At 41.1% G+C, this 23721-nt stretch overlaps 1 protein-coding gene across 3 annotated transcripts in view; it reads right to left on the bottom strand.

Annotated features, from left to right (window-relative positions):
• Positions 1 to 262: 262 nt before the first annotated feature.
• slc5a12 (solute carrier family 5 member 12) overlaps positions 263 to 23721 on the bottom strand; it is a 30982-nt gene continuing 7523 nt past the window's right edge. Inside the window, exons 5-15 of one of the 3 annotated variants that reach the window (XM_052029626.1) lie at positions 19925 to 20079; positions 19234 to 19374; positions 18196 to 18325; positions 16706 to 16794; positions 16480 to 16592; positions 14487 to 14554; positions 7695 to 7781; positions 7428 to 7615; positions 7231 to 7286; positions 3433 to 3563; positions 263 to 2391 (exon numbers count right to left, since the gene is read on the bottom strand). In XM_052029626.1, the coding sequence (XP_051885586.1) occupies positions 2224 to 2391; positions 3433 to 3563; positions 7231 to 7286; positions 7428 to 7615; positions 7695 to 7781; positions 14487 to 14554; positions 16480 to 16592; positions 16706 to 16794; positions 18196 to 18325; positions 19234 to 19374; positions 19925 to 20079 (1326 nt within the window). In that variant the 3' untranslated portion in view covers positions 263 to 2223. Of the gene's footprint in view, positions 2392 to 3432; positions 3564 to 7230; positions 7335 to 7427; positions 7616 to 7694; positions 7782 to 14486; positions 14555 to 16479; positions 16593 to 16705; positions 16795 to 18195; positions 18326 to 19233; positions 19375 to 19924; positions 20080 to 23721 lie in introns of all 3 variants that reach the window. The other 2 variants (XM_052029625.1, XM_052029627.1) reach the window with 2 other exon arrangements.

The raw sequence follows: 23721 nt of genomic DNA on the forward strand, positions 1-23721 counted from the left end.
CAACTATCACATTTGATGGCAGGGCAGGTTTGAGGAGCATAGTGACCAACTCCTGGCTCTTTTATTCTTCTGTTCTCCTGTTTCTTATATTGTTATTTCAAATGGAAAAAAATGGATGTTTCCCTCTTGTATGTTAATGGAAAAGTAGAAAGGTATGCATTGGTGAGAAAGCTCAGCCAAAATCAGAAGGGAAACTCTCTCAGCAGAGATGAGCTGGAGACAAAAATTGAGTGTTCAGCATGGTAACCAGAATTTCAGGAACATAAGTTGTCATACATCAGCCAACTGGCTTTGGCTGTTAAAGTCTATAGAGTAAAGGCTTGTTGATTTGTTATGAAAAGAAGAAAAAAAGTAAATTTCAATATTCTTGTTACTCTGAAAATGCTCTTTTTAAAGGGTTCGGTATTGGTATTGGTATTGGTTTATTATTGTCACTTGTACCGAGGTACAGTGAAAAGCTTGTCTTACAAACCGATCATACAGGTCAATTCATTACACAGTGCAGTTACATTGAGTCAGTATAGAGTCCATTGATGTAGTACAGGTAAAAACAATAACAAAAAAGAGTAAAGTGTCACTGCTACGGAGAAAGTGCAGTGCAATAAGGTGCGAGGTCACAACAAGGTAGATCGTGAGGTCATAGTCCATCTCATTGTATAAGGGAACCGTTCAATAGTCTTATCACAGTGGGGTAGAAGCTGTCCTTAAGTCTGGTGGTATGTGCCTTCAGGCTCCTGTATCTCCTACCCGATGGAAGAGGAGAGAAGAGAGAATGTCCAGGGTGGGTGGGGTCTTTGATTATGCTGGCTGCTTCACTAAGACAACGAGAAGTAAAGACAGAGTCCAAGGAGGGGAGGCTGGTGTCCGTAATGCGCTGGGCTGTGTCTACAACTCTCTGCAGTTTCTTGCGGTCCTGGGCAGAGCAGTTGCCGTACCAAGCCGTGCTTCATCCAGATAGGATGCTTTCTATGGTGCATCAGTAAAAATTGGTGAGAGTCAAAGGGGACAAACCAAATTACTTTAGCCTCCTGAGGAAGTAGAGGCACTGCTGAGTTTTCTTGGCTGTGACATCTATGTGATTTGAGCAGGACAGGCTGTTGGTGATGTTCACTCCCAGGAACTTGAAGCTCTCAACCCTCTCGACTTCAGCACCGTTGATGTAGACAGGTGCATGTACACTGCCCCCTTTCCTGAAGTCAATGACCAGCTCTTTTGTTTTGTTGACATTGAGGGCAAGGTTGTTGTCATGACACCATTCCACTAAGCTCTCTATCTCCTTCCTGTACTCCGACTCATCGCTGTTTGAGATACAACGGTGGTATCATCTGCAAACTTGTAGATGGAGTTAGAGCAGAATCTGGCCACACAGTCATGAGTGTATAAGGAGTAGACTAGAGGGCTGAAGACGCAGCCTTGTGGGGCACCAGTGTCGAGAATAATCATGCCGGAGATATTGCTGCCTATCCTCACTGATTGTGGTCTGTTTGTTAGAAAGTCAAGGATCCAGTTACAGAGGGAAGTGTTGAGTCCTAGGTCTCAGAGTTTGGTGACAAGCTTGCTTGGGATTATTGTATTGAATGCAGAGCTGTAGTCAATAAACAATAGTCTAACGTAGGTGTCTTTTCTGTCCAGATGCTCCAGAGCTGAGTGTAGGGCCGGGGAAATGGCATCCGCTGTAGACCTGTTTCAGTGATAGGCGAATTGCAATGGGTCCAGGTTGTCTGGTAGGCTGGAGTTGATGCGTGCCATGACCAAACTCTCAAAGCACTTCATGGTGGTGGATGTCAGAGCCACTGGTCGGTAGTCATTGAGTCATGTTACCTTGCTTTTCTTCGGTACCGGGATGATAGTGGTCTTCAAACAGGTGGGAACCTGAGCTTGAAGCAGGGAGAGGTTAAATATGTCCGCAAATACTTCTGCCATCTAGGCCAGGTGCTTTCCTCGTGTTCACTCTCCGGAAGACTGATCTTACGTCCTCATTCCAAAGGCACAATGGTTGAAGCTAATGGCACCCTATTCCATCCCTATCATGGTCAGGTTTGAACTGATGGACCTCACAAGGTATATGACTGTATAGTAGCTTTTGCACTTGGCTTATTAACCATGGTGAAATTACCAATTTTAAATGATATCTGAACCATATGATATTTTCACATTTTACACTAATAATTGAATGATTTTCTGTTCACAGTTCTTGACCTCCATTATAACCTTAGTGTGGAACTAAAAATATGTTTCTTTCACAAGTCCAAAATTGATATGAGTACATTGTTCAGGGATATAAATAGATGGAATTTTCCTTGAGTCCTGATTGTACACATCGTTGAGCTCTTTTCTTGTTGATATTTTCATTATCAGGTCATTATCTGATACTGTATTTTCTTTGTTGGCCTGCAAACAAATTTGAAAAGTTATCAGAGATAGTATTTCTCATCCTTGAAGAAACACTATTGTTCATTAGGTGCAAAAATTACTTATTAATATATTAGTGTGTGAAGACATGCAGATACACCATTGTCTAATTAAGGACTGATTCAGGAGTTTATTAGATAAACAAATTACTTTTTTAAGAACTGTATTGCATACTAGATCTTTTGGCTGTGAAATCCTAGGTTATGGTCATAGTTAAATCATGCCTTAAAGATCTTTGATTTAGACTTGAGACTGAAGTAAGCTCTCAGTAATATATCTAAGATAATGAGTAGCAAACTCTGCTAGTAATTAGTTTGAAGTTACTGGACTTTACATGACTGGAGTATGTCATTCCAGTTATATGGAGCAGCAGTACATCAGGCTTTCAAATTTTGAGTATTATGTGAATGCATGTAATCCAACATTGTTTCCGTAGGGAATTCCCCCCACAATCTAATACTGCTATATTATTGGTGTTTACACATTTAGTCACCAAACCAAAACTAGGCAGTCAAAGAAACCTGATTTTATCATGTGCTTAATTAAATCATTCCAGTTCAGACAAGTTAATTGTGATAAAGCCCTTTGCCTAGAAAATCATCTTCATTGTTAGCAATGAAATGAAAAGAATTTCAGAGACAGAGTAGAAGGAGCTAACATTACTTGGTGGTAAGTTTAGCACTAACATTGGGGAAGGAATTTTTACACCTTTGTATTTTATCAGCCCTTTTAAAATAACTTGTGAAAAGATGAACTCATAAAATATCAAAACAAAGCCCATTCTCTGAACAATGTTGTTTTCTTACCAGCTCATCCAATGCCATCCACACATTTCTAATTGAGTGTATGTGTCTAAACTGCATTAGAAGTGCAAGACCCTATACTTTCAGAACAGGAAGCTGGGGTTTATTTTAACTTTCTGTAGATAAAAGATGAATTCAAAATAATGCTTTTTTGTGCAATATCATATGCGGTTCTTGTCAAATGTATGGCATAAAGGATGCTTAGTAAAATTCCAACCTCTGCACTGTTTTTCTGTCCATGCTGTATTCCAGACCCACACATCTTCCTGAATTTATCTGACCAAAAGCAAAACAGATTGGAGACTGGTCTGATGAGTGTTGGCCTCACAATAGCAGTGTCTTTGGATCCTGGAAAGGAACACAGCAATTCAATAGATTATCTCAGGATTATTTTACACCCGTTTCAAATGCAATTTACTATTCATCCTGAGTGATCTGCTCCTGGGTATCCATGTTGTGGACTGTTATCACTTATAGTCTGGAAGAGACTTGATTTCGCAAGGATCATTTTTCATATGTACTTGATTCTTATTTATGAGCTAATTTTTATTCTAGAAAATGAGATGCCAATATTGATGCAACATTTCAGTCGTTAAAAGATTCATATCTAGCCTACACAAGTTTTTGGTGTTTCCATTTTCTTTTCTTTATTCTTCTTAATTTTATTGTTCACTAGTGGTTTATAAACCTGATTAAGGATTGGCAGATTATAAAATCACCTCCCAGCTAAGCACAAGAAATGTTAGTATCTGTTGAGAATATTTTATTTTACACCATCATACAAAAAAAAACAGTGTAATTCATTAAAGTGGCACAGGAGTTCTGGCACTTGGTATGAGACCAAGATTTGTAGCCTTGTATCTAGGACATTTCTGACAGAAACAAATGTTGCGCTTAATCCTGAGAGTAGTGCTAAATTGAAAAGACAATAACTCTGCTTCAAAAGAGGTTCATGAGTTCTTATAATCATTGAAGCTTTGACTGAAATTCTGGATCCTGTAACAGTGCAAAAGTTGAAGCCAAGCCTGTAGTGAGGTGGGTATTAACATTCCATTTTCATGCTGGTGGTAGTGGCTGACTCTATTGCACTCCTGCCTGATCTTCCTTTTCATGGAACTAATTTGAAGCTGCACATTGGACATAGAACAGTACAGCGATGGGACAGGCCCTTCAGCCCGCCATGTTGGGTTGAACTACTTAAACCAATGACTCCTAATTAATCTGATCCCTCTTCTCCACATATTGACCCTTCTCTGCATATTCGTGTGCCTATCCAAGAGTGTATTAAATGCTCCTATGCTGTCTGCTTTCACTACCACCCCTGGCTGTGCAATCCAGGCACTCACCACTTTCTCACACATCTACTTTGTACTTTCCCCCTCTCATCTTAAATACACGCCCTCTGGTACCAGACATTTCAATCCTGGGAACAAGGTACTGGCTGTCTCCACTATCTATGCCTCGCATAATGTTATAAACTTCTATCAAATCTCCCCTCAGTCTCCACCACTCCAGAGAAAAGGAGAATCCATTTGCATTTAGAAGCCACTTGGACAGGCACATGGAGAGGAAAGGTTTAGAGGGATATGAGCCAAATGCAGGCAAATGGTATTAGCTTAGAGGGGAATCTTGAGGCCCCACTTCAATCTGCTACAAGGTCAGATATCATCAACATTATCAACAACTTGCTATTATTATTATCCTATGGTATTGCAAATCTGGCAGGCACGGTAGTGTAGCGGTTAGTGTAACGCTTTACAGTGCCAGCGACTCAGGTTCAATTCCGACCACTGTCTGTAAGGAGTTTGTACGTTCTCCCCATGTCTGCGTGGATTTCCTCTGGGTGCTCCAATTTCCTCCCACATTCCAAAGACATACGGGTTAGGAAGTTGTGGGTATGCTATGCTGACGCCGGCAGCGTGGTGACACTTGCGGGCTGCCCCCTGAACAATCTATGCAAAAGATGCTGTGTGTTTTGATATACATGTGACTAATAAAGATCTGATCTCATCTGATCTAGAGTAGGGACTAACTAAACTTCAAAGGTATATCCTTGAACATTTATTGGACATTTCATTTATTGACCTTTAGCAAAGAAATATTTCTGGTCCAGGTTTTAGACATCAAATCAGAGCAGGGAATTATCTGTGCATTAACAAAGTTTGCTGGAAGTTAATCTGCAGTCTCATCTGAATAATTGAGCTGTGCAGGCAGATCTGTCAGGTTTCCCAGCTGGCACATCCAACTAGAGAAGTTTTGAACTGTTTATTAATTCCAGAGTCCAGTGGGAGATGTGCTTGAGGGGTGCACTGAAAGGTTGGCAGTGGTCTGCGGGATGTCCCAGGGCAGGTGGGAGGAGAATGCAGTTGGAAGGCTGAGGTGGGCCCCAACTTTGGAGCCGGACAGAGCATTTCTGTAACTTTTCAAAGTTATTTTATAAATTTATTGTTCTTTGGACATGGCAGCTGCTGAAAAATCTAAAGCAAGGGAATGGGGTTGTGGGGCTTCAATAGAGGGCATCTAAACATGCGGTGGGCTCTTTTTTTGCAATGGTTTTACAGCTTTTTCAGTAGTCACAAGAGAACCTCCTTTCAGATATGATCAAAACATGGAACATTATGCTTTGAAAAAAATTGTTCTACATCCAGTGTGGTACCATTTCTACCTCTATTCAATTGTTTGATGCCACATTATTCTGAGTGGCAGTGTGTTAGAATGGATCTGCATTGGATTTCTATTGGCTGCAATATCAGTGCAACTTTTGGACCAGATTCAATCATGCACGATCTCTTTACAACCTAAACAGTATAATGCTTGTTTATTTATTGGAAAACTAATGCCATTTCTGCCTACACAATTAAAAAAACTAAAGGGTGATTTTCACTACTGGGCAGGTTGGCGAGAGATTAGGTTGTTATTTGGCTGCCTGTCCAATTACTATATCTTTGTGTTCTGTGAGATTGGAGGAGGGGCAACTAAGAGTTCATACCCCCAAGTGTTTATGATCCTCATTAAAGACGCAGATCTGTTCATGTATGTGTCTAATTTGTGTGTGGTTCACACTTGCTTCTGCGAGGTCAAATTTAAACTCCCATGCAGGAACCAGACTAGAGCTGGGTCTCATTTACCTCCCCCGGCCATTATCTTTGCCACTATGTTTTATGCTCGCTCAGACTGTTAAAATTGATGCCCATGATTGGGTAACGTGATCAGGTGGATGCTCCACCAAGCACTGCAAATGTCATCAGTGCTGGATATAGATGTAGAAATGCTACCACATTGCAAGCACAGAACCATCTTTTTCAAAGGCTAATGTCCCGTGTTTTGATCACATGTGAGAGGGGTTTCCCTCATAGCTACTAACTATAAAACCAATGCAAACGAGGAGCTTACCTCATGGTCTGTTGGAGCTCCACATCCCCCTTTCTCCTCCTGTAGATTCTTCAGCAGCTTTCATGTCCAAAGAACAGTAAATTTTTAAAATAATTTTGAAGAAGTCACAGTAATGCTCCTATCTGTTCCAAATCTGAGGGCCACCTCAGCCTTCCAAATGTGCTTTCCTTTCACCTGCCCTGGGACACACTAAGGGCAATGGCCAGCCCTCTCTTGTATTATTCCAGCAGATGGAGAAAAGATTCCCCATCAAATTTGTACCACTTACAGCTCTGTGTAATGGCACGTGTCCCGTACCTCCAAAAATGTATATGTATGATTAATGGAACTGGTTCAGGATTTGGTTTCCCTTATATAATATTAATACAAATCTGCCAAAAGGCAATACAATTAGTTCACTTTGGGGATATTAGTTTGCAGTACAAGTCAAGCATTAACATTTTCCTTACAAACTATCAACAGTGCACTTGCAAGCCTGGGATCTGAATGATTGATTCATACCCACTGAAAATCTTCACACAAAAATTCACAGCAACTATTTAAAAAGTAAATCAATCAATGAAAAACTGAAAAAGTGAGATACTCAAGAGACTAATTGATCTTGAAAAAGTTTGGAGCAAACCTGATATGAAGCTTATGAGAAGCCCAGCTATCAATGAGCCCAAGCATCCTAAAGCACTGTAGTAGAGATACGATAGTGAATACAAGCTGTCTGCCAGAATGGGTCTGCCAATGTAAAAGTGCAGTATCATTATTTAATAATTAATAATTTAATATTTACATAATTACAGTAAATGTTAATTTTACCAAAAATCATACCTGTCTCTCCATTGAGGAGTTAAGGTTGGCGACTGTGTGGATAACAAATCTGAGATGTTCAGTGGCAAGCAGCTGTTAGTACTTAAATGTAGTGGCAGTGTTTTTGACACTGATGCAGGATAAATAAATCCACCGATTGCAGGCCAGAAGGATAAAGTTACACCGACTGCTAGCCCTCCGATAGCACCCTGTAAGCATGAGCCACATGGTTGATGTTGTGGAGAATGGAGGTGTTGAACTTCGTGTGGGAACAAGCTATATACTTACAATCCAGTTGGCACAAGGAAACAAAATCCCCAGTGAAAATAATCCAAGCATGGGCCCACCACACATGCCATGAATACTGAGTGCTGCCTGCAACCCAAAGGAAGACAGTTACATAAGTTAACACAGAAAGTCCTTTTTTTTCAAATAATTATCCTTTTTATGTGATGTGGGCATGGCCAGAAAAGTCAGCATTCCTTGCTAACCTTTCGTTTCTCTTGAGAAGGTGATGGGGTAGCTTCTTGAATTGCTGGAGTCCTTCTGGAGAAGCCACTCCCTCTGCATTGTTAGAGGGTGGTGGGAGGGAGAGGGAGGTTCCGGGATTTAGAATTAGCAATGCTGAAGGAACAATAATCTATTTCTAAGTCGGGATGATATGAGACATAGAGTCACAGATTAATACAGCTCGGAAATGGGTCCTTCAGCCCAACCAGTCCAGGCCGACCAAGATTCCAATCTAAGCCAGTCCCATTTGCCCGCGTTTGGCCCGTATCCCTCTAAACCTTTCCTATCCAGGTACCCATCCAAGTACCTTCTAAATGTTGTTGATGTACCTGCCTCAACCACTTCCTCTGGCAGCTCATTTCCATATACAGACCACTCTCCGGGTGGAAAAAGTTGCCTCTCAGGTTCTTACTAAATTGTCGTGGTTGCATTAGTCATAGTGTCATACAACACAGAAACAAGCTCTTTGACCCATCATCAATTGAACCATGAAAACCCAATCTAGACTAATCCAAAGGCCTTACTAAAATCCATGGAGACTATATCAATACGTTTTGTTCTTGTGTTGAACCATTTTGTCAATTGGGAGGGATGACTGAAAGCAGTATTGTTCCCAGACACCTGCTGCCCTTGTACCCTTGAGACTGGGAGTTTGGGAAATGCATTGGCATAGCCTAGGTGAGTAACTGTATTGTATTTTGTAAATGGCACACATTGCTGTCACTATACCCTGGTGATAGATGGAATACCACTCAAGAGGGCTGCTTTATTCTGGATGGTGTAGACCTTGAGTGTTGCCAGATCTGTATTCTTCCAGGCAAGTGGACAGTATTCCATCAACCTCCTGATTTATGCCTAATAGATGATGGAAAAGCTTTGCAGTGGTAGAAAGTGAGTCACCTCACCTCTGATCTGATCTTGTCAACCATCCCTCCTCACTCAGTTTTCCTTCATACTTATCAAAAACAAAATATTAACAGCTGCTGAAAGTCTAAAAGAAAAAACAAAATGTCGACATAATGAGTCAGTTAAAGTCTGTAGAGAGAATGAATAGACTGGACAATGCTCTCAAAAGCCATTCAGAACTGGAAGTTGAAAGATTCGCTCACTTCCCTCTGTTTGCTGCTGCAGCCTGTACTCTTTGTGCAAATGATCACTGATTTTATTAGGGCCAGAAGTGCAGTAAGGGAAGAATTGCTCAGCTATCCAAGCACAGAAAGGAGACTTCTCAGTAAGTTGCTCATGCACAACAGGAGATTGTCGATTGATATAAGAGTTCATCTCAATTAAGTAATAGAAAGCATTAAAGAAATTAAGGAGGCACCCAAGACTGCAAATAATGGAATCTGGAGCAACACACTAAAAGCTCTAGGAACTCAGCGGGCAGGCAGCATCTGTGGAGAGAAATGGACCAGTTGATGTTTCAGGTCGAGACCCTTCTTCTCAACTTGTCCAGATGAAAGGAATTAAGAAGATTGAAAGACGATCCTTAATGTTAAGTGTAGTTTGGGTACCTGCAAGGTAAATTGTTAACAAATAGAGTGGAGGGGCAGATTACCTATTACATAACTCTATTTGAAGAGTGAGAGCCACTACAGATTTGATGAGCTCATTTGCCTTCTTTTCATGATTTTAGTCATAGCCACTGAAGATGATGCAGGATAAGAACTTAAATCCCATGGGCTTGGCTGGTTAGCATCTACTGTTAGATCCATAGTGTCATACAACATGGAAACAGGCCCTTTGGCTACCAAGTCCACACTGACCATCGACCACCTATTTACAATAATCTCACATTACTCTGATTTTATTACATAGAACATTACAGCACAGTACAGGCCCTTCAGCCCACGATGTTGTGCTGACATTTTATCCTTCCCTCCCACATAGCCCTCCATTTCTCTATCATTCATATGGCTACCTAAAAGTCTCTTAAATGTCCCTAATATACCTGCCCCCACAACCTCTGCCAACAGTGCACTCCATGCACCTACCACTCTCTGTGTAAAAAAACTTACCTCTGACATCCCCTTTATATCCTCCTCCAATCACCTTAAAATTATGCCCCACGTTATTCTTCCCACATCCCCATCAACTCCCCCCAGATTCTACCACTCACCTACACACCTGGGGCAATTTGCAGTGGCCAGTTAACCTACCAACTCACACATCTTGGGTTGAAGGGGAAACTGGAGTATCTGGATGAAATTTACAGGTTCATAGGGAGAACGTGCAAATTCCATACAGACAGCATCCAAGGTCAGGATTGAATCCAAGTCAGTGAAGTAGTGAGGCAGCAGTTTTACTAACTGTGCTGCTGTGCCACCCAGAAGAGAGCTAGGATCTTGAATTTTAAAATGATACCCAGTGCTCAACCACTTTCAATATGTGTAATTACAACAGGCAGCTATGTATACCAGAGTAATTAACATTAGCCATATGCCATTCCTATAACTGTCCATTACAAATGTATAAACACTCGAGTTATATCAGGTGGACTTAGCATTACATATCAGTTTGCATTTCACTCAAATGTTATTACTTTGGCTCCTTTACCCATTGTACTCAGTGTTGGTTTAGAGCTGGAACAAACAGCTCAGACTGCAGCAGCAAATGATTGGGGAAAAAAGAAGTCAGTGAATATTGGTTTGAAATGAAATCAAGGTGGATGTGCTGGTACAAATGAGCCAGTGTGCCCTAAGGAGGCACCTGAGTGTGCCACAAGACTGCGGTCCTTGGGGTGTCAGTGTGCACATTATTTATTCAATGGTATTCTAGTTTCAACCTTGGCAGAAGAGGAAGGGCCAGTGAAAAAGTTAGGGAAGAAATATGGATGGAATGGACATCCTTAGCAGTGGTACAAAAATAAGAAATGCTGGAAATACTCAGCTGGTCAAGCAGCATCTTTAGAAAGGGGAAAACGGAGTTAACATTTCTGGTTGATGTACTTCCATAAGAACTAGCCTAAGTTAGAAATCAGGTAAGTATTAAGTTGCGGCAAAGGGGAAGGGGTGGAGGTGTTTGGGAGACGAGGAGAGACAGAATGACATAAGTGGTGCCAGCTGAGGAAGGGTGCTGAGGCTTATTGATCGCCCCTGATCTCGCTGGAAGAGATGTAAATAGAAGGAGATGAATGAAAACAGAGTAGCTGGAGAAAAGAAAATAATGTTGAAACCTTGAGATACAGAACAATGCACTTTTTGGAAATCTGAAATAAGGAAATGTTAGAAGTACTCAGCGGATTGGGCAGCATCTGTGGAGAGAGAAAAACTGGTTGATGAAATAGAAAAGGCTTGATATCTGCAATTTTAAAATTCCATATTAAGTGTCAAGAGCTGTAACATGCCAAGTCAGATGATCAAGTACTTTTTCTTGGTTGGAACAGCGTAAGAGGCTAAAGACGGTGAGGCTGGAGTGAGGTGGGAAATAAATTAACACATGATTGGAAGATCAGGTCACCCATGTGGATTGAATGCAGTTGTACAATCCATGTTAGATTTGTCCAATTAAAGGAAACCACAGCGTGGACACCAAATGCAGTAAATTGGAACATGTGCAATCTGCTTCACCTGGAAGAATTGTTGAAGGGCGGCACAGTGGCACAGCTGGCAGAGCTCCTACTTGGTAGCTCCAGAGACCTGGGTTCATCCCTGACCTTTGGTGCTGACTGTGTGGAGCTTCCACATTTTCCCCGCGTGTTTCAGTTTCTCCTAACATAGTGTGCAAGTGAATGGTAAAATCTGGGAGGAGTTGATGGGAATATGGTGAGATTCGGTTACAGGGAACATTAATGAAGAAAGGGATTTCTGTGTGAGTTGCGTAGACTTGATGGGGTGAAATAGGCTCCTGCCAATGTTGTGTGGAAATACGAGTGCCGACTCTCTGATACCTCCTCATGGACTGTAACGCCAACACTGAACATCAGGCCAATACCTCCCAGAGAGCCACCAACCTCATTTCCTCTGGAGATCTTGGAAGTAGATACAATAGTGGTGTTTAAGAGGCTGTTAGACACATGAATATGCAGGGAATGGAGTAGTATGGATCACGTACAGACAGAAGAGATTTAGTTAAATTCAGTATCATGTTTAGCGCAGACTGTGGACTGAAGGGCCTTGTCTGATGCTATAATGTTCTATGTTCTATCTCCCTTCAATAGCCTCATAGCCTCCCAACAATGTACAGCCTCTTTCTACCACCTCCCCAAGGTCCACAAACGGGACTGTCCTCATTGACCCAGATGTGAATGTAAGAGGGATGATTAGTAAGCTTGCAGATGATGTGAAATGTGGTGGTGTAGATAGTGGGGAAGATTGTCTAAGGCTACAGCTGGAAAATTGGGCGAGGCAATGACAAATGGAATTTAATCCTGACAATTAAGTCAGGAGTAAATTGATTTCATTTAATTAATTTAAATCAATGAATGCATTTTGGGAAGGAAAACAAAGGTAAGACATACACAGTTAATGGTAGTGCCTAAGGAAGTGTGCCTACTTCATAGGTGAAGGACAATATATAAATGAAAGCAAGATCTAGTGGCATTTCCCTTCTGTTCACTCACTATCTTCCACTGACCTCTTCTTGTGCTTCAGTGAATCCCAATATAAGTTCAAGGAACAGTAGCTCATTTTCCAACCAGACAAATTAGAGCTCCCAGGATTCAACATTGAAGTCAACAATTTCAGATAGCCAGCTTTTCCCATCTGTATCAGAACTGGCCATTTCTGATGAGTCAGCAATCTGACACATTAATTCACTTATTCACTCTCCACAAATGCTGCCTGACCTGCAGGGTATTCCCAACATCCTCTTTTATTTCAGATTCCCATTAACCACACTGCTTTCTATCTCTCCTCTGGGCTGATAAGCTGCGAGATTTCACCACCTTCTCTCAGAAGGAACATCTGTACCACTCACTCTACATTCTATCACAGAAATTCCCTCTGTTCTCTTCACCCATCCATTTCCTCTACAAATTAAAGCAGGTTTTAATTTGTTCTAATGAAAGGTCATCGACCTGAACTGTTGACTCTGTTATTCTCTTCCAGTGTTTTCTGCTTTTAATTTCAGATTTTATTTGTTTTTTTGCCTTTCTTTGTCAGTTATCTCTATTGTCCAAACATCTTGCTGAAGCCACAAGAGACTGCTGCTGCTGGAGTCTGTATACTGGCCATCTCCTCTCCCCACTCTTAGTCCTGATGCAGAGTTTTGACCTGAAATGTTGACAATTCCTTTCCTCGACCCGCTGAGTTCCTCCAGCACATTGTTCGTTGCTCAAGTTGCTGAAGCACTTGACAGGCCTGATTTGAATGCATTAAAGGGAGGGAATGGGGTGGGGAATGATAGTTCAAATTTAATGTCCCACCATGAAACTGGGTTCTCCCCGATTACTCAGGTGCAGCATCTGGAAGATGCATTGCTCAAAGGACCTGGGTCAGAGAACATGTTTAGTTATGATGATATGGCTCTCTGCAGAAGTGTTATGGTACATTTTCAGTGCCAAAGTCCTCTCAAATCTCAAACATGGAATCGACTGCACCCCAGTGTAAGCTTTCTCTTTGTAAAAAGCTGATCATCTGTAGAACCCAATGATGTTCTGTCAGTGAACAGCCTTACATTTCTAGAGAGTCAATGGTTTGCCAGCTGAACTGGTAAAAGCTGCTATCTCTGCGTTGACATTCAGCACCAGACAAAATGTCAGGAAGAGTCCTCTCCGCTGACAGAACGGTAGGTTAAGAACAGTGGCTTAATTAATGAGAACCCATGCAAATGAGGGTTTAATGGTAACATGGAGCATTTTTGATGGCCAGACCAAGTGAAAATGGCAAATTTCTTCCCTAGAAGGACATTAATGAACGGAATGGGATCTTTTAACAACAATCTGGTAGTTTTGTGGTCATAATTATTAAAATTCACTGTTGTTTTTCCAACTTCCGGATTATTAAGTTAAATTTCAATAGCTGCCATGCTGAGATTTGAACTCCATTCTCTGGATTGTTAATTCAGACCTCTGTATACTGTTCCTTCCTTGCTTACCAATACCTGATTTATGTACAACCCGTACATATGAACGAGCAATTGGCAGGATGTATATGCCGGCTGCTGTGGGGCTGCAGGCACCTTCTGCTCTGTAGGAACTCAGTTTGCGGCCGTATTTCCAACCTGCGAACTGCTTGGGTTATGAACAGTTCACAGGAACAGAACCCCGCCATAATCTGGGGAAGGCCTGTATTAAACCAGTAATTTAACTGCTGTGCCTCCACCATACGATTGACCTTACCATCCCCCTGTGTGTAGCAAATGAAGCACAAAACCTTCAAGACACCCAATAAAAGTGATGGGGTTGTATTGGAGAAGAAACACATTGAGTTAGAGCACAATCTAAAACAGACCAGGAATGCAGAAATTAGTTTTTTTTTCAGAACAATGAAGAGGCTTCAGAATTGCAGAAATTCATAGCACAGAAGGATGTCACTTGGTGCATTGTGTTCTTGTCTGCCAATAATAGGCTGTCTGCCTTAATCCACATACCAATTCTTAGTCCATTGCCTTTTATTGCACTTCACTTACCTGAATAATCCCTCCCATCGAAGATGCTGCAACTGCCATTGAAGTACAGGCAACACCAAATACTATGCCTGTAAAACAGTGTTAGTAATGGAGATTAGAATCTATTCATCGGGGAAATAACACCCGTTTGAAAATTATGAATGTTAGTACTTTACCATTGAGCAAAATGTTGGCCCACATCCTGAATATCATGTTGTGTTATGAAAATTGAACTTTAGTTTTTCATCTTTTGCATCAGTGGGAAACTCCCAAGAACTGCCTAGTCCTTCACCGATTGGAAGAGTCCTGGAGGACAACTTCCAGTGTCAGTTGGTGTGTGAAATTGGTGTGATTGGATCAGTTCCATGCTCCACACCTTGCCTGACTGAAATGAAAAAAGTCAAGCCAGGTGTTTAATACACAGCCAGTCTAATAGCAACCATTTCACACACCTCCATTGACATTTACAGGAGATTGTTCAGACTATTGTATCTGTGCCAGCTATCAGAAATAGCTAAAATAAACCCAAATAAAAATATTGGAAACACTCAGCAGGTCAGGCAGCATCTGTGGATGGAGAAACAGAGCTAGCACTTCAGATAGATGACCATTCATCAGAACTAGGAAAGAGAAAATTTATTTGCTGTCCTTCTCAGAACTGATGATGAGTCTTTGCTATGAAATGTTAACTCTGTTGTTTTTCTTTTTCTTCATAGATGCTGGCATGTTCTAGATGTTTCTGGCACTTTCTGCAGTTCCAGTATTAATCTGACACAAATCAATTCCTTGTTTGTGTCTTGAACCATAGAGGAAGGGAAAGAAAGTTGACCACTGAAGCAGAAAATGAATAGGCTACTGGTTTCAAAGCCAGCTGTGCAATACCCCAAAACACTAAGAGGAAGATTTCAAACTTTCAAAGTTCCTGCACTACACCTTTATGAATGACTTCCACGGCCTTGTTTCTTGCCATTTTTATGGCCCAGTGATCTGGGAGAGCTGGACAAAGGTGTCAGACTAAGATTGGATGCAATACCCTCTCCAATTCTGACAAGTGGTAATCATAATTGCATCAGCTCCCGTTGACATGCTGCTGAAAATACAAGGCTCTTCACAAGGATAATTGCCAGATAAAAATTGACATTAAGGTATGTGGGATATTAGGACAGGTGAGCAAATGCTTGGGCAAAGAGGTAGGTTGAAGAAGGATGGGTTGGGGGAGGGGGTGCGAGTAGAGAGGTAGGGATGTCTGGGGCAGGGATTCCAAGATTAGGTCCAAGGCAGCAGAAGGCTCAGCCATCAGTGGTGATGGATTTGAAATTGGGGATTCTGAAGAGGCTACTACTGAAGGAACATGGATATCTCAGAGCACTGTATAATTTGAGATTGTAGAGATATTCAGGGTTGAGTTTTAGAAATAAGGATAAAAATTTGGAAATTGAGCCAGTGTTGACTTGGGAGTCAGCGATGATTAGTAAACACAGGAATAAGGGGTGAATGAGTCTTCATGTGAGTTCTGATATGGGCGATAGAGTTTAGCTGGACTCAAATTTTTGTCAGGTGAATGAACTAGGAAAGTAAGGTGGGAAATATTAAGATTTCACTTTTCTTTGATGTGCTTCCCCTTTCAATCCCTGCTACCCTTTTAGAAAATCCCAGAATATAGCCAGACAGACAAAGCCAGGAGATCATCTTTTTGATCCTGGAAAGTGGTCCTGCAAAGATACATTTTCAGCTTGTGCTCTGTTACTATGCCACATAAATGTAAAATAACTATGTATTAATCAACAGGGCAAAGCTCAGTAATGTTAAGTCAGTAATGTTGTCATGGTCAGTAATGTTGTATTAATCAGAAATTAGTGAGCAAAGTCGGTAAGAATTTCTCATTAGACAAACTGTGCTGAACAAGTTCAATCAACTCACAGCACAGAGGCACATAATTCAGAATGTCTGGATGAGGTTATGTCAGGTTGAGATCCACTTTAAGAACGAATTTATAATTTCTGAAAGTACTTACACAAGCCTTTGCTGATCCAAGTGCTCCTCTTGTCTGACACATTGGGGAAACATTGTTTAACAAAGTCTTCATATGTTACAGTTGCAAGGGCATTAATACTGGCAGCAACAGTGCTGGGGACCAAGAAGGAAACCAAGATCATTACAAAGTGCTCACAACCCATCATTGAGCTTTGATGTTACTATTTCAGTGAGAGATTTTCCCACAAAAATTCCTGTGTACGTACCTAAGTGTGCCACTAAATGCACAGGCCACAAAGAGTCCAGGGAGTCCTGGAAGGTGCCCCAGTATTTCCATAACAAAATATGGCATTAACTTCAAAAAAGAAAAGAAACATTAAAAGTGTGAAAAAAAAACATTTCTTTTAAACATTGGTTGAAAATTTAAAAAAAAAGAACTGCAGATGCTGGAAGTCTGAAATTAAAAGCAGAAAATGTTGGAAATGTCAATTTAATTCTTCATTCCACTCCATCTCTGAACACCTCATCTTCTGCCTGGGCATGTGGCAGCCTTCAGGACTCATTACTGAATGTAATGATGTTAGGTAACTTGTCTCTTCTGTTTCTATCAAAAGTGGTGATTTCTGTGGTGAAGTTATCTACACATAATATTAACTCAAAACCCCAAATCCATATGTGATATTAACTCAGTTTTTCTCTCATCACTGACTGCCTGATCTGCTGGGCATTTTGACCTTTATATCACAGCCTCTACAAGTCCCTTTGTTCTCCCATTTCCAGCTATTAATGAACTTGCTTCTTGACTACAATACTGTCCATCAATGTGACATAAGGAATGGCAATCATTATGCAGTCGGTGTTGCATGTGGTAAACTATGTTGAGAGAGGGGCATCAGGAAGGTTTGGTCAATTTGCCATTTCCTTTATTTTGAAGATTCCAAAGTCAACATCAATCTGGAATTTATGTTATATGAACAAATGAAACATCACAGGAACACTGTTCATTCAATATTATTGCCAATTGAAATTCTTTCCCCACAGGGCAATGTCATCACCAATGCACTGGCCACTGCATATTCACTCCACCTAAACTTTGCAGGTTAAACGTGTGTTAAGTAGCATCTTGATTTGTGTACCCATGTGCAGGAAATGCTGCACTATTTGTGTATTCCAACCACAGATCAGTTTAAGTGGTTAAAGTACTCAAAACATAATGTCACTTATTGAAGCAAGGAGCTGGATTCTGCTTCAAAATTAGCCCAGATCAGGAGTCACTACACTGTTATTTGTCCAACCCATATTACGTTAATACTCCACTGCCAGTGTAGCCAGCAGCTTTGAAGTTAGATTACACTTATAAAAACACCAGTGTAAATGGAGAATTAGTCATGTTCTTCACGGGTATCAATAATTTTGATGTTAATTAAGATTAAAATTAAATTAAATATGCTTCAATAATATGCATCTGAAATAAATAAATGCAGGAGGTAATCATTTCCTTTCCGTATGATACAAACAACCTGCAGGATTTGAGGACAAGTATTAAAATAAGTTGCCCTCATGTAATGGAAGGCAGGAAGCACACCATGCCCATTGAGTTGTCTTGTCTACCCTGATAGTTTCTACTAACCTTTGTGATTGCACCAATGAATTTGTAGAAGATTCATGTCACATGATAATTGGTATCTCATATTGTTTATATTATACTCCACCAATTTAGTGCATTTTGTTGTGTTAGCAGAACATCAATACTCACTTGATCTGATGCTGAAATGAATCCTGCAGTCCACGGATCACAATTTACGTAGAAGGCGTACATAACCAGCCCTGAGAACACCGCGCAGACAAGGATCACCCAGAGTCCAAGCAAATTCAGATACAGTGCCCTAGGGCAGAAATTAAGGTCTTCATTGGAATCACCATTACAAGCAATTCCAGCTTCTTTGAAATAGTACAGCAAAACAGATCCGTTTTTCTAAAATTTGTAGCATTGAGTTTTGATTGAAAGCATCTCACATGTTTTCAAAATGTACTCAGTAATTTAGCAATGGTAAATAGCCTGGTGGTGAGCTGGAGATATTGGGGAAATGGGCAGAAAGTCTGGCACTGCAAGAATATTTATTGAAATTGTTTATCAGCCCTTTGAGTATTCTCAGATCAATCCCGTTCCCCCACATTTCCCTGAAATCTATTCTCACTCACATGCCCATCAACTCCCACCCATCCTGATTCTCTCACCATCCACCCACACAAGGGGTAATTTACAGTGGTCACTTAACCTAACAACCAACACGTCCTTTGGATGTGAGAAGAAACCAAAGCACCTGGGGGAAACCAATGCAGTCACAGGGAGAATGTGCAGGCTCCACGTTGACAGTGGGTCAGGGTCAAACTCGGATCATTGGAGCTGTGAGACAGTTGTGCTACCCACAGAGCCATCATGCAGCCTATCATATTCATTATAGTCATTTGTCAGAAGCACATAGAAGCCTAGCATAAATGGTGAATGGAACATACCATTCACCAAACCAATTGCCTCCTGCTCTACCAGTGGTAGAATCTGCAGGTCACTCATTGGCTTCATCAGCCACCTCAGTACCCCAGCAATTGGACCCCAAAGGCATGCCTCAGAAGGCTTGACAGGATGACATACTTGAGCCTTGTCAGTGGAACCTAATCAAAGAACTTTCAGTCTAAAGCACTAACATCTCTCTCAAAACTGAGCACAAAAAAAACCCAAAAAGGACTTTTGGAATTATGAATGTGATATGGAAGTGAAACACTTTGCACCTACATTTTAGCATGTCTTTCTGATTTGCATGAAATGCATCTTTGGATAATGGACTGATTCACTCCATAGATTCCCAGCCAAGTGAATGTGCCTCCTACTGTCAGTGTCCAAAAGGTGTGGCGCCTCAGAGGATCTACTGAAAAACTAATTCAAAGTCAAGCAGATTATTATTAATTAAATTTATTTCAAGAAACAATTAATTGTTATCCAGGCTCCAGGTTCAGTTTAGTCCTTAGCTATGAACATTTTTGCTAATAATGAAGTTGAATTGAACTTAACTTTCCACCTGTTTGGAATTACAACCCCACTTCAAGGTTTTTCCATTACAAGATGGAATAGCAGGTGCTGGAAATGTGTCTGTAGTAGCTGAGGTGTGTTTTTCTGCGGATAGTACAAGCAGCAGCGGGTACTTTCAAGATCTACCTGCTGGATTCATGGCCCAGACATTTCTAAGCTCAGTTTCTTTAACATCCATGCCAGGTATGAGTTAAGAAAATGCTTTCAGCTCCATGAATGAGGCTCCTTCGAGTGACATTCATCACCTGTGGTTGGTAAATTCTTGACAAACTAGGAGATTCTAGGCTTGCTTCTCAATATCAAGGGGAACCCCATACTCCAGCAAACTGTCCTCTGATGAAGTTATAATCTCTTTTTCAATGATGTCTGACAGTGCTGCTTGCGTGAGGCTACTTACTCAAATATATTGAGTCTTTGGCCATTCTTTGCAATCTTCCACGTGTTGCTACTCCCTCCTAGTTTGATAGTTCCTTGGATGAGAACTGTTAAAAACCCCAATACCATCACGACCATCTGGAAAGCATCTGTCCACACCACTGCCTTCAAACCTCCCTGATAAAGGAACAAAGCATTAACACCAGATGTGAGATTTAATCCTCAAGGAGAAATAGTTTGAGTACGAATTGACCATCAAGCACCTACTTACATGAATCCTACTTTAAACCCATTTTATTCTCCTCACATTCCCAGCAAAACCTCCCAGATTTTACCACTCACCTACACACTAGTGGCAATTTACAGTGGCCAATTGACCTACCAACTGACACGTTTTTGGGATGTAGAGGAAACACATGCGGGCACAGGGAGAAGGTGCAAACCCTACAGGGCTGGAGGTCAGGACTGAACCCAAATCGCTGAAGCTGTGAGCCAGCAGCTTTGCCAGTCTGTGCCATTGTTGTTCTTTTCTCAAATTGTTTGTGGAATGTGGACATCACTGACTGGGTCTGGATTCATTTATTATTCATCCCTAATGGCCCCACTGAGTGAATTGTTCGGTCATTTCAGAGGGCGGTAAGTCACATTGGTAAGTCTGGAGTCACATACATGCCAGAGAGATGAAGATGAAAAAGTGAGGAAGACATTAGTGAACCACATAAGTTTTAAAACAAAATAGAAGTTTTATGGTCATCTTTACTGAGACTAGCTGCTTATTTCAGATTTACTTAATTACTTGAATTTAAATTCCCCATGAGCCAAGGTGATATTCAAACTTGTGTCTTTGCATCAGGAGCCCAGGCCTCTGGATACTAATTCTGTAATCTGACAGGAGCAGGACGAGACATTTCTACCCCTCAACCCTGCCTTACCATTTAATAAGATCATGGCCAATTCCATTGTATCCTCAACGCAACAATCCTGTCTACCTGGAATGACCTTCCATCCCCATGATTATCAAGTATGTATCTACCAATGCCTTAAAAATATTCAAAGACTCATTTGCTACTGCCCTTTGAGGAACTGAGTTCCAAGGACTCTCAATCCTCTGAGAGAGAAAAAGATATTCCACCTCGTCTCAGAATCTTATGTATGTCAATCATTCCCCTCACTCCTTTAATCTCCAGTGGATACAAGCCTAGTCTGTCCAACCTTTTCTCAAAGGACTATCCATTTGTTCTAGGTACTAATTGAATACACCACTGAACTGCTTCTAACCCTGAGGAGATCAATTCTGAACACAGTACCCCTGATGTAGTCTCACCAATGCACTCTGTAACAGAAGCAAAACTGTGCTACATTTGTATTCTATTCCACTACCAGTAAAGAACAATGTTCTGTTAGCTTTCCTAATTATTTATTGAACAAAAACACTAGCTGTTTTCACTCAAACATCCAAATCTCTCTGCATCTCAGAGCTCTGCAGTCTCCATTTAGAAAATATGCTTCTTTTTATTTTTTCTGCCAAAGAGGACATATTCACATTTTCCTGCATTGTATTCCATTTACCAGATCTTTGCTCACTCACTTAATCTATCTATATCCTTGCCTATCCTCCTTATGTTCAGCTCACAACTTACTTTCCTACCTATTTTTGTGCCAACAACAAATGTAACAACTAAACCAAGGTGCCTTGATCCAAGCTATTTATATAGATTGTGAAAAGCTGAAGCCCCAAAATGATCCCTGTGGTACATCACTCAATACATCTTGCCAACCAGAGAAAAAGACTAATTTATGCACGCTCTGTTAGCCAGCCAATAGCAGTATCTTACCTCCTGTGCCATGAGCTTTAATTTTCCACAATAATCAACAATGCATCACATTATCAAATACTTTTTGGATATCCAAGTATAGTACATCCACCAGTTTCCTTTTATCCACAGCACAGAAGTTATTTCTACAAAGTAACTTATTTGTCAAATATGATTTCCCTTCACAACACCAGAGAGCCATAGAGTAATATAGCACAGCCCATCTTGTATAAACTGACCATCAGCTACACACCTACACTATTCCCATTTACCAGCACTTAGTCTGTAGCCTTCTCTGCCTTGCCCATTCAAATGCTCGTCTTGATACTTACTGAATGTTGTGAGAGTCTCAGCCTCCACCATCCTCTCACGCAGTGCCTTCCAAACTCCAACCACCCTCTGGGTGAAAAAGTTCTTCCTTGTTTTCCCTCTAAACCTCCTCCTCCTTACCTTAAACCCACACCCCATGGTTACAGACATGTCTGCAATGGGGGAAAGTGTTACTACTGCCTTCCCTTTTTATGCCCCTCATTATGTTGTACACCTCTATAAGGTCGCCTCTCGGTGTCTTCCGCTCCAAGGGAAACAAAACCAGCCCATCCAGATTTTCCTTAGAACTGAGACATTCGATCCCAGGCAACATCCAGGTGAATCTCCCTGAGCCCTCTTCATGGTTGACTTTGCCTGATTACCTTGAATTTTATCAACGATATAATCTTTGAAAGTAGCTTCTAACATTTTTGTGATGACTTTAAGGTAACCACCTATAGTTTTTTTTTCACTTTCTGTCTTCTATTTTTGAATAAAGAGTTACAAATGTTATTTTGTTATTGTTATCAAATAGAATTTTCCCCACATCTTGAGAATTTTGGAAATTATATCACAATCAGCTATTTCACTGGTCACTTCTTTAAAGTGCTTATATTTCTAGGGATGTTCTGTCGATTTTATCTGCAGTAACATATTAACTACTTGCTTCAAGTTTCCTATCCGTACCTAGCCTGTTTGAATGGGGGTGAGGTGGGGTTTCCTTGTTGAGTGAGAAATCCTGTATTTAGGAAAACACTGCCAAGCAAACCTGAACAGGTTGGGAGGCATGGTGGGGCGGGTGGGATAGTGCGGGGGGGAGGGGGAGGTCAGGTTGCAGAGAGAGAGAAGATGGTGATCAGCAGGGTTGTGGATCATGATGCAGGAACGTTCATTGATAAAGTTGCAGCACCCAGAGGAAACATTCCTGCTACTCCAGCCCTTAAGCAATAATGTCAAGTCACTTATGCTCATCACTTCAACCTTTCACTCGTCCTGATTCCCGAAACCGACAGTGATTCAAGATAGAATCAATTAAGTCAGACAGATTCATTTATAATAATTCAAAGTTCATCGCATCTCCCATGAAGAGATTGGTCACTCATCTTTGTCTCATCTTCATAAAAACTGGAGAGCATGGTAATGGGATGAGGTGGACTCTAATGCAGGTGAGGTTTAGATTTTTAGCATTTTAAACTTCCTTCTGGTTTTTGGAGTTAATTTTAATCCAATCTTACAGTAGCAAACTGACAAGATTACAGTAGCTCCCTATTTTACATGCTGACATGATACGTTATAATGTCCAAGGAGGTTTGGGAAACCACTCCATAGGGTTAAGTTCCTATCCATCAGAAACAGCAGGATGCCACAAGGACTATACCGTTGAAATGCTACTAACCCACTTTGGACCTGGAATGGGTGGCAAGAGGATGGAGACTGTTGCTGGCAGGAGAGGGTCAATCAGGTGCTGGCCATCTGCAGTCTTTCAGGAAAGTGGGGCGGGAGGGGGCTGCAGGAAAGCAGAGTGGGGGCGGGGATGGAGAGTGGGAGACAACGGATGATACAGATCACAACTTTCTTGTGGAGACTGTAGAGTTGTTCCTGTTCTTCCTGAACCCATGAAGGAAATGTTTTGACCAAGTAGAGGGTCTCTTTGTGTTTCCCACTGGCTGTTGATGTAATGTAACTCCAATCCTCA

The sequence above is a fragment of the Pristis pectinata genome, chromosome 14, assembly GCF_009764475.1.
Source record: "Pristis pectinata isolate sPriPec2 chromosome 14, sPriPec2.1.pri, whole genome shotgun sequence".
NCBI lineage: Eukaryota > Metazoa > Chordata > Chondrichthyes > Rhinopristiformes > Pristidae > Pristis > Pristis pectinata.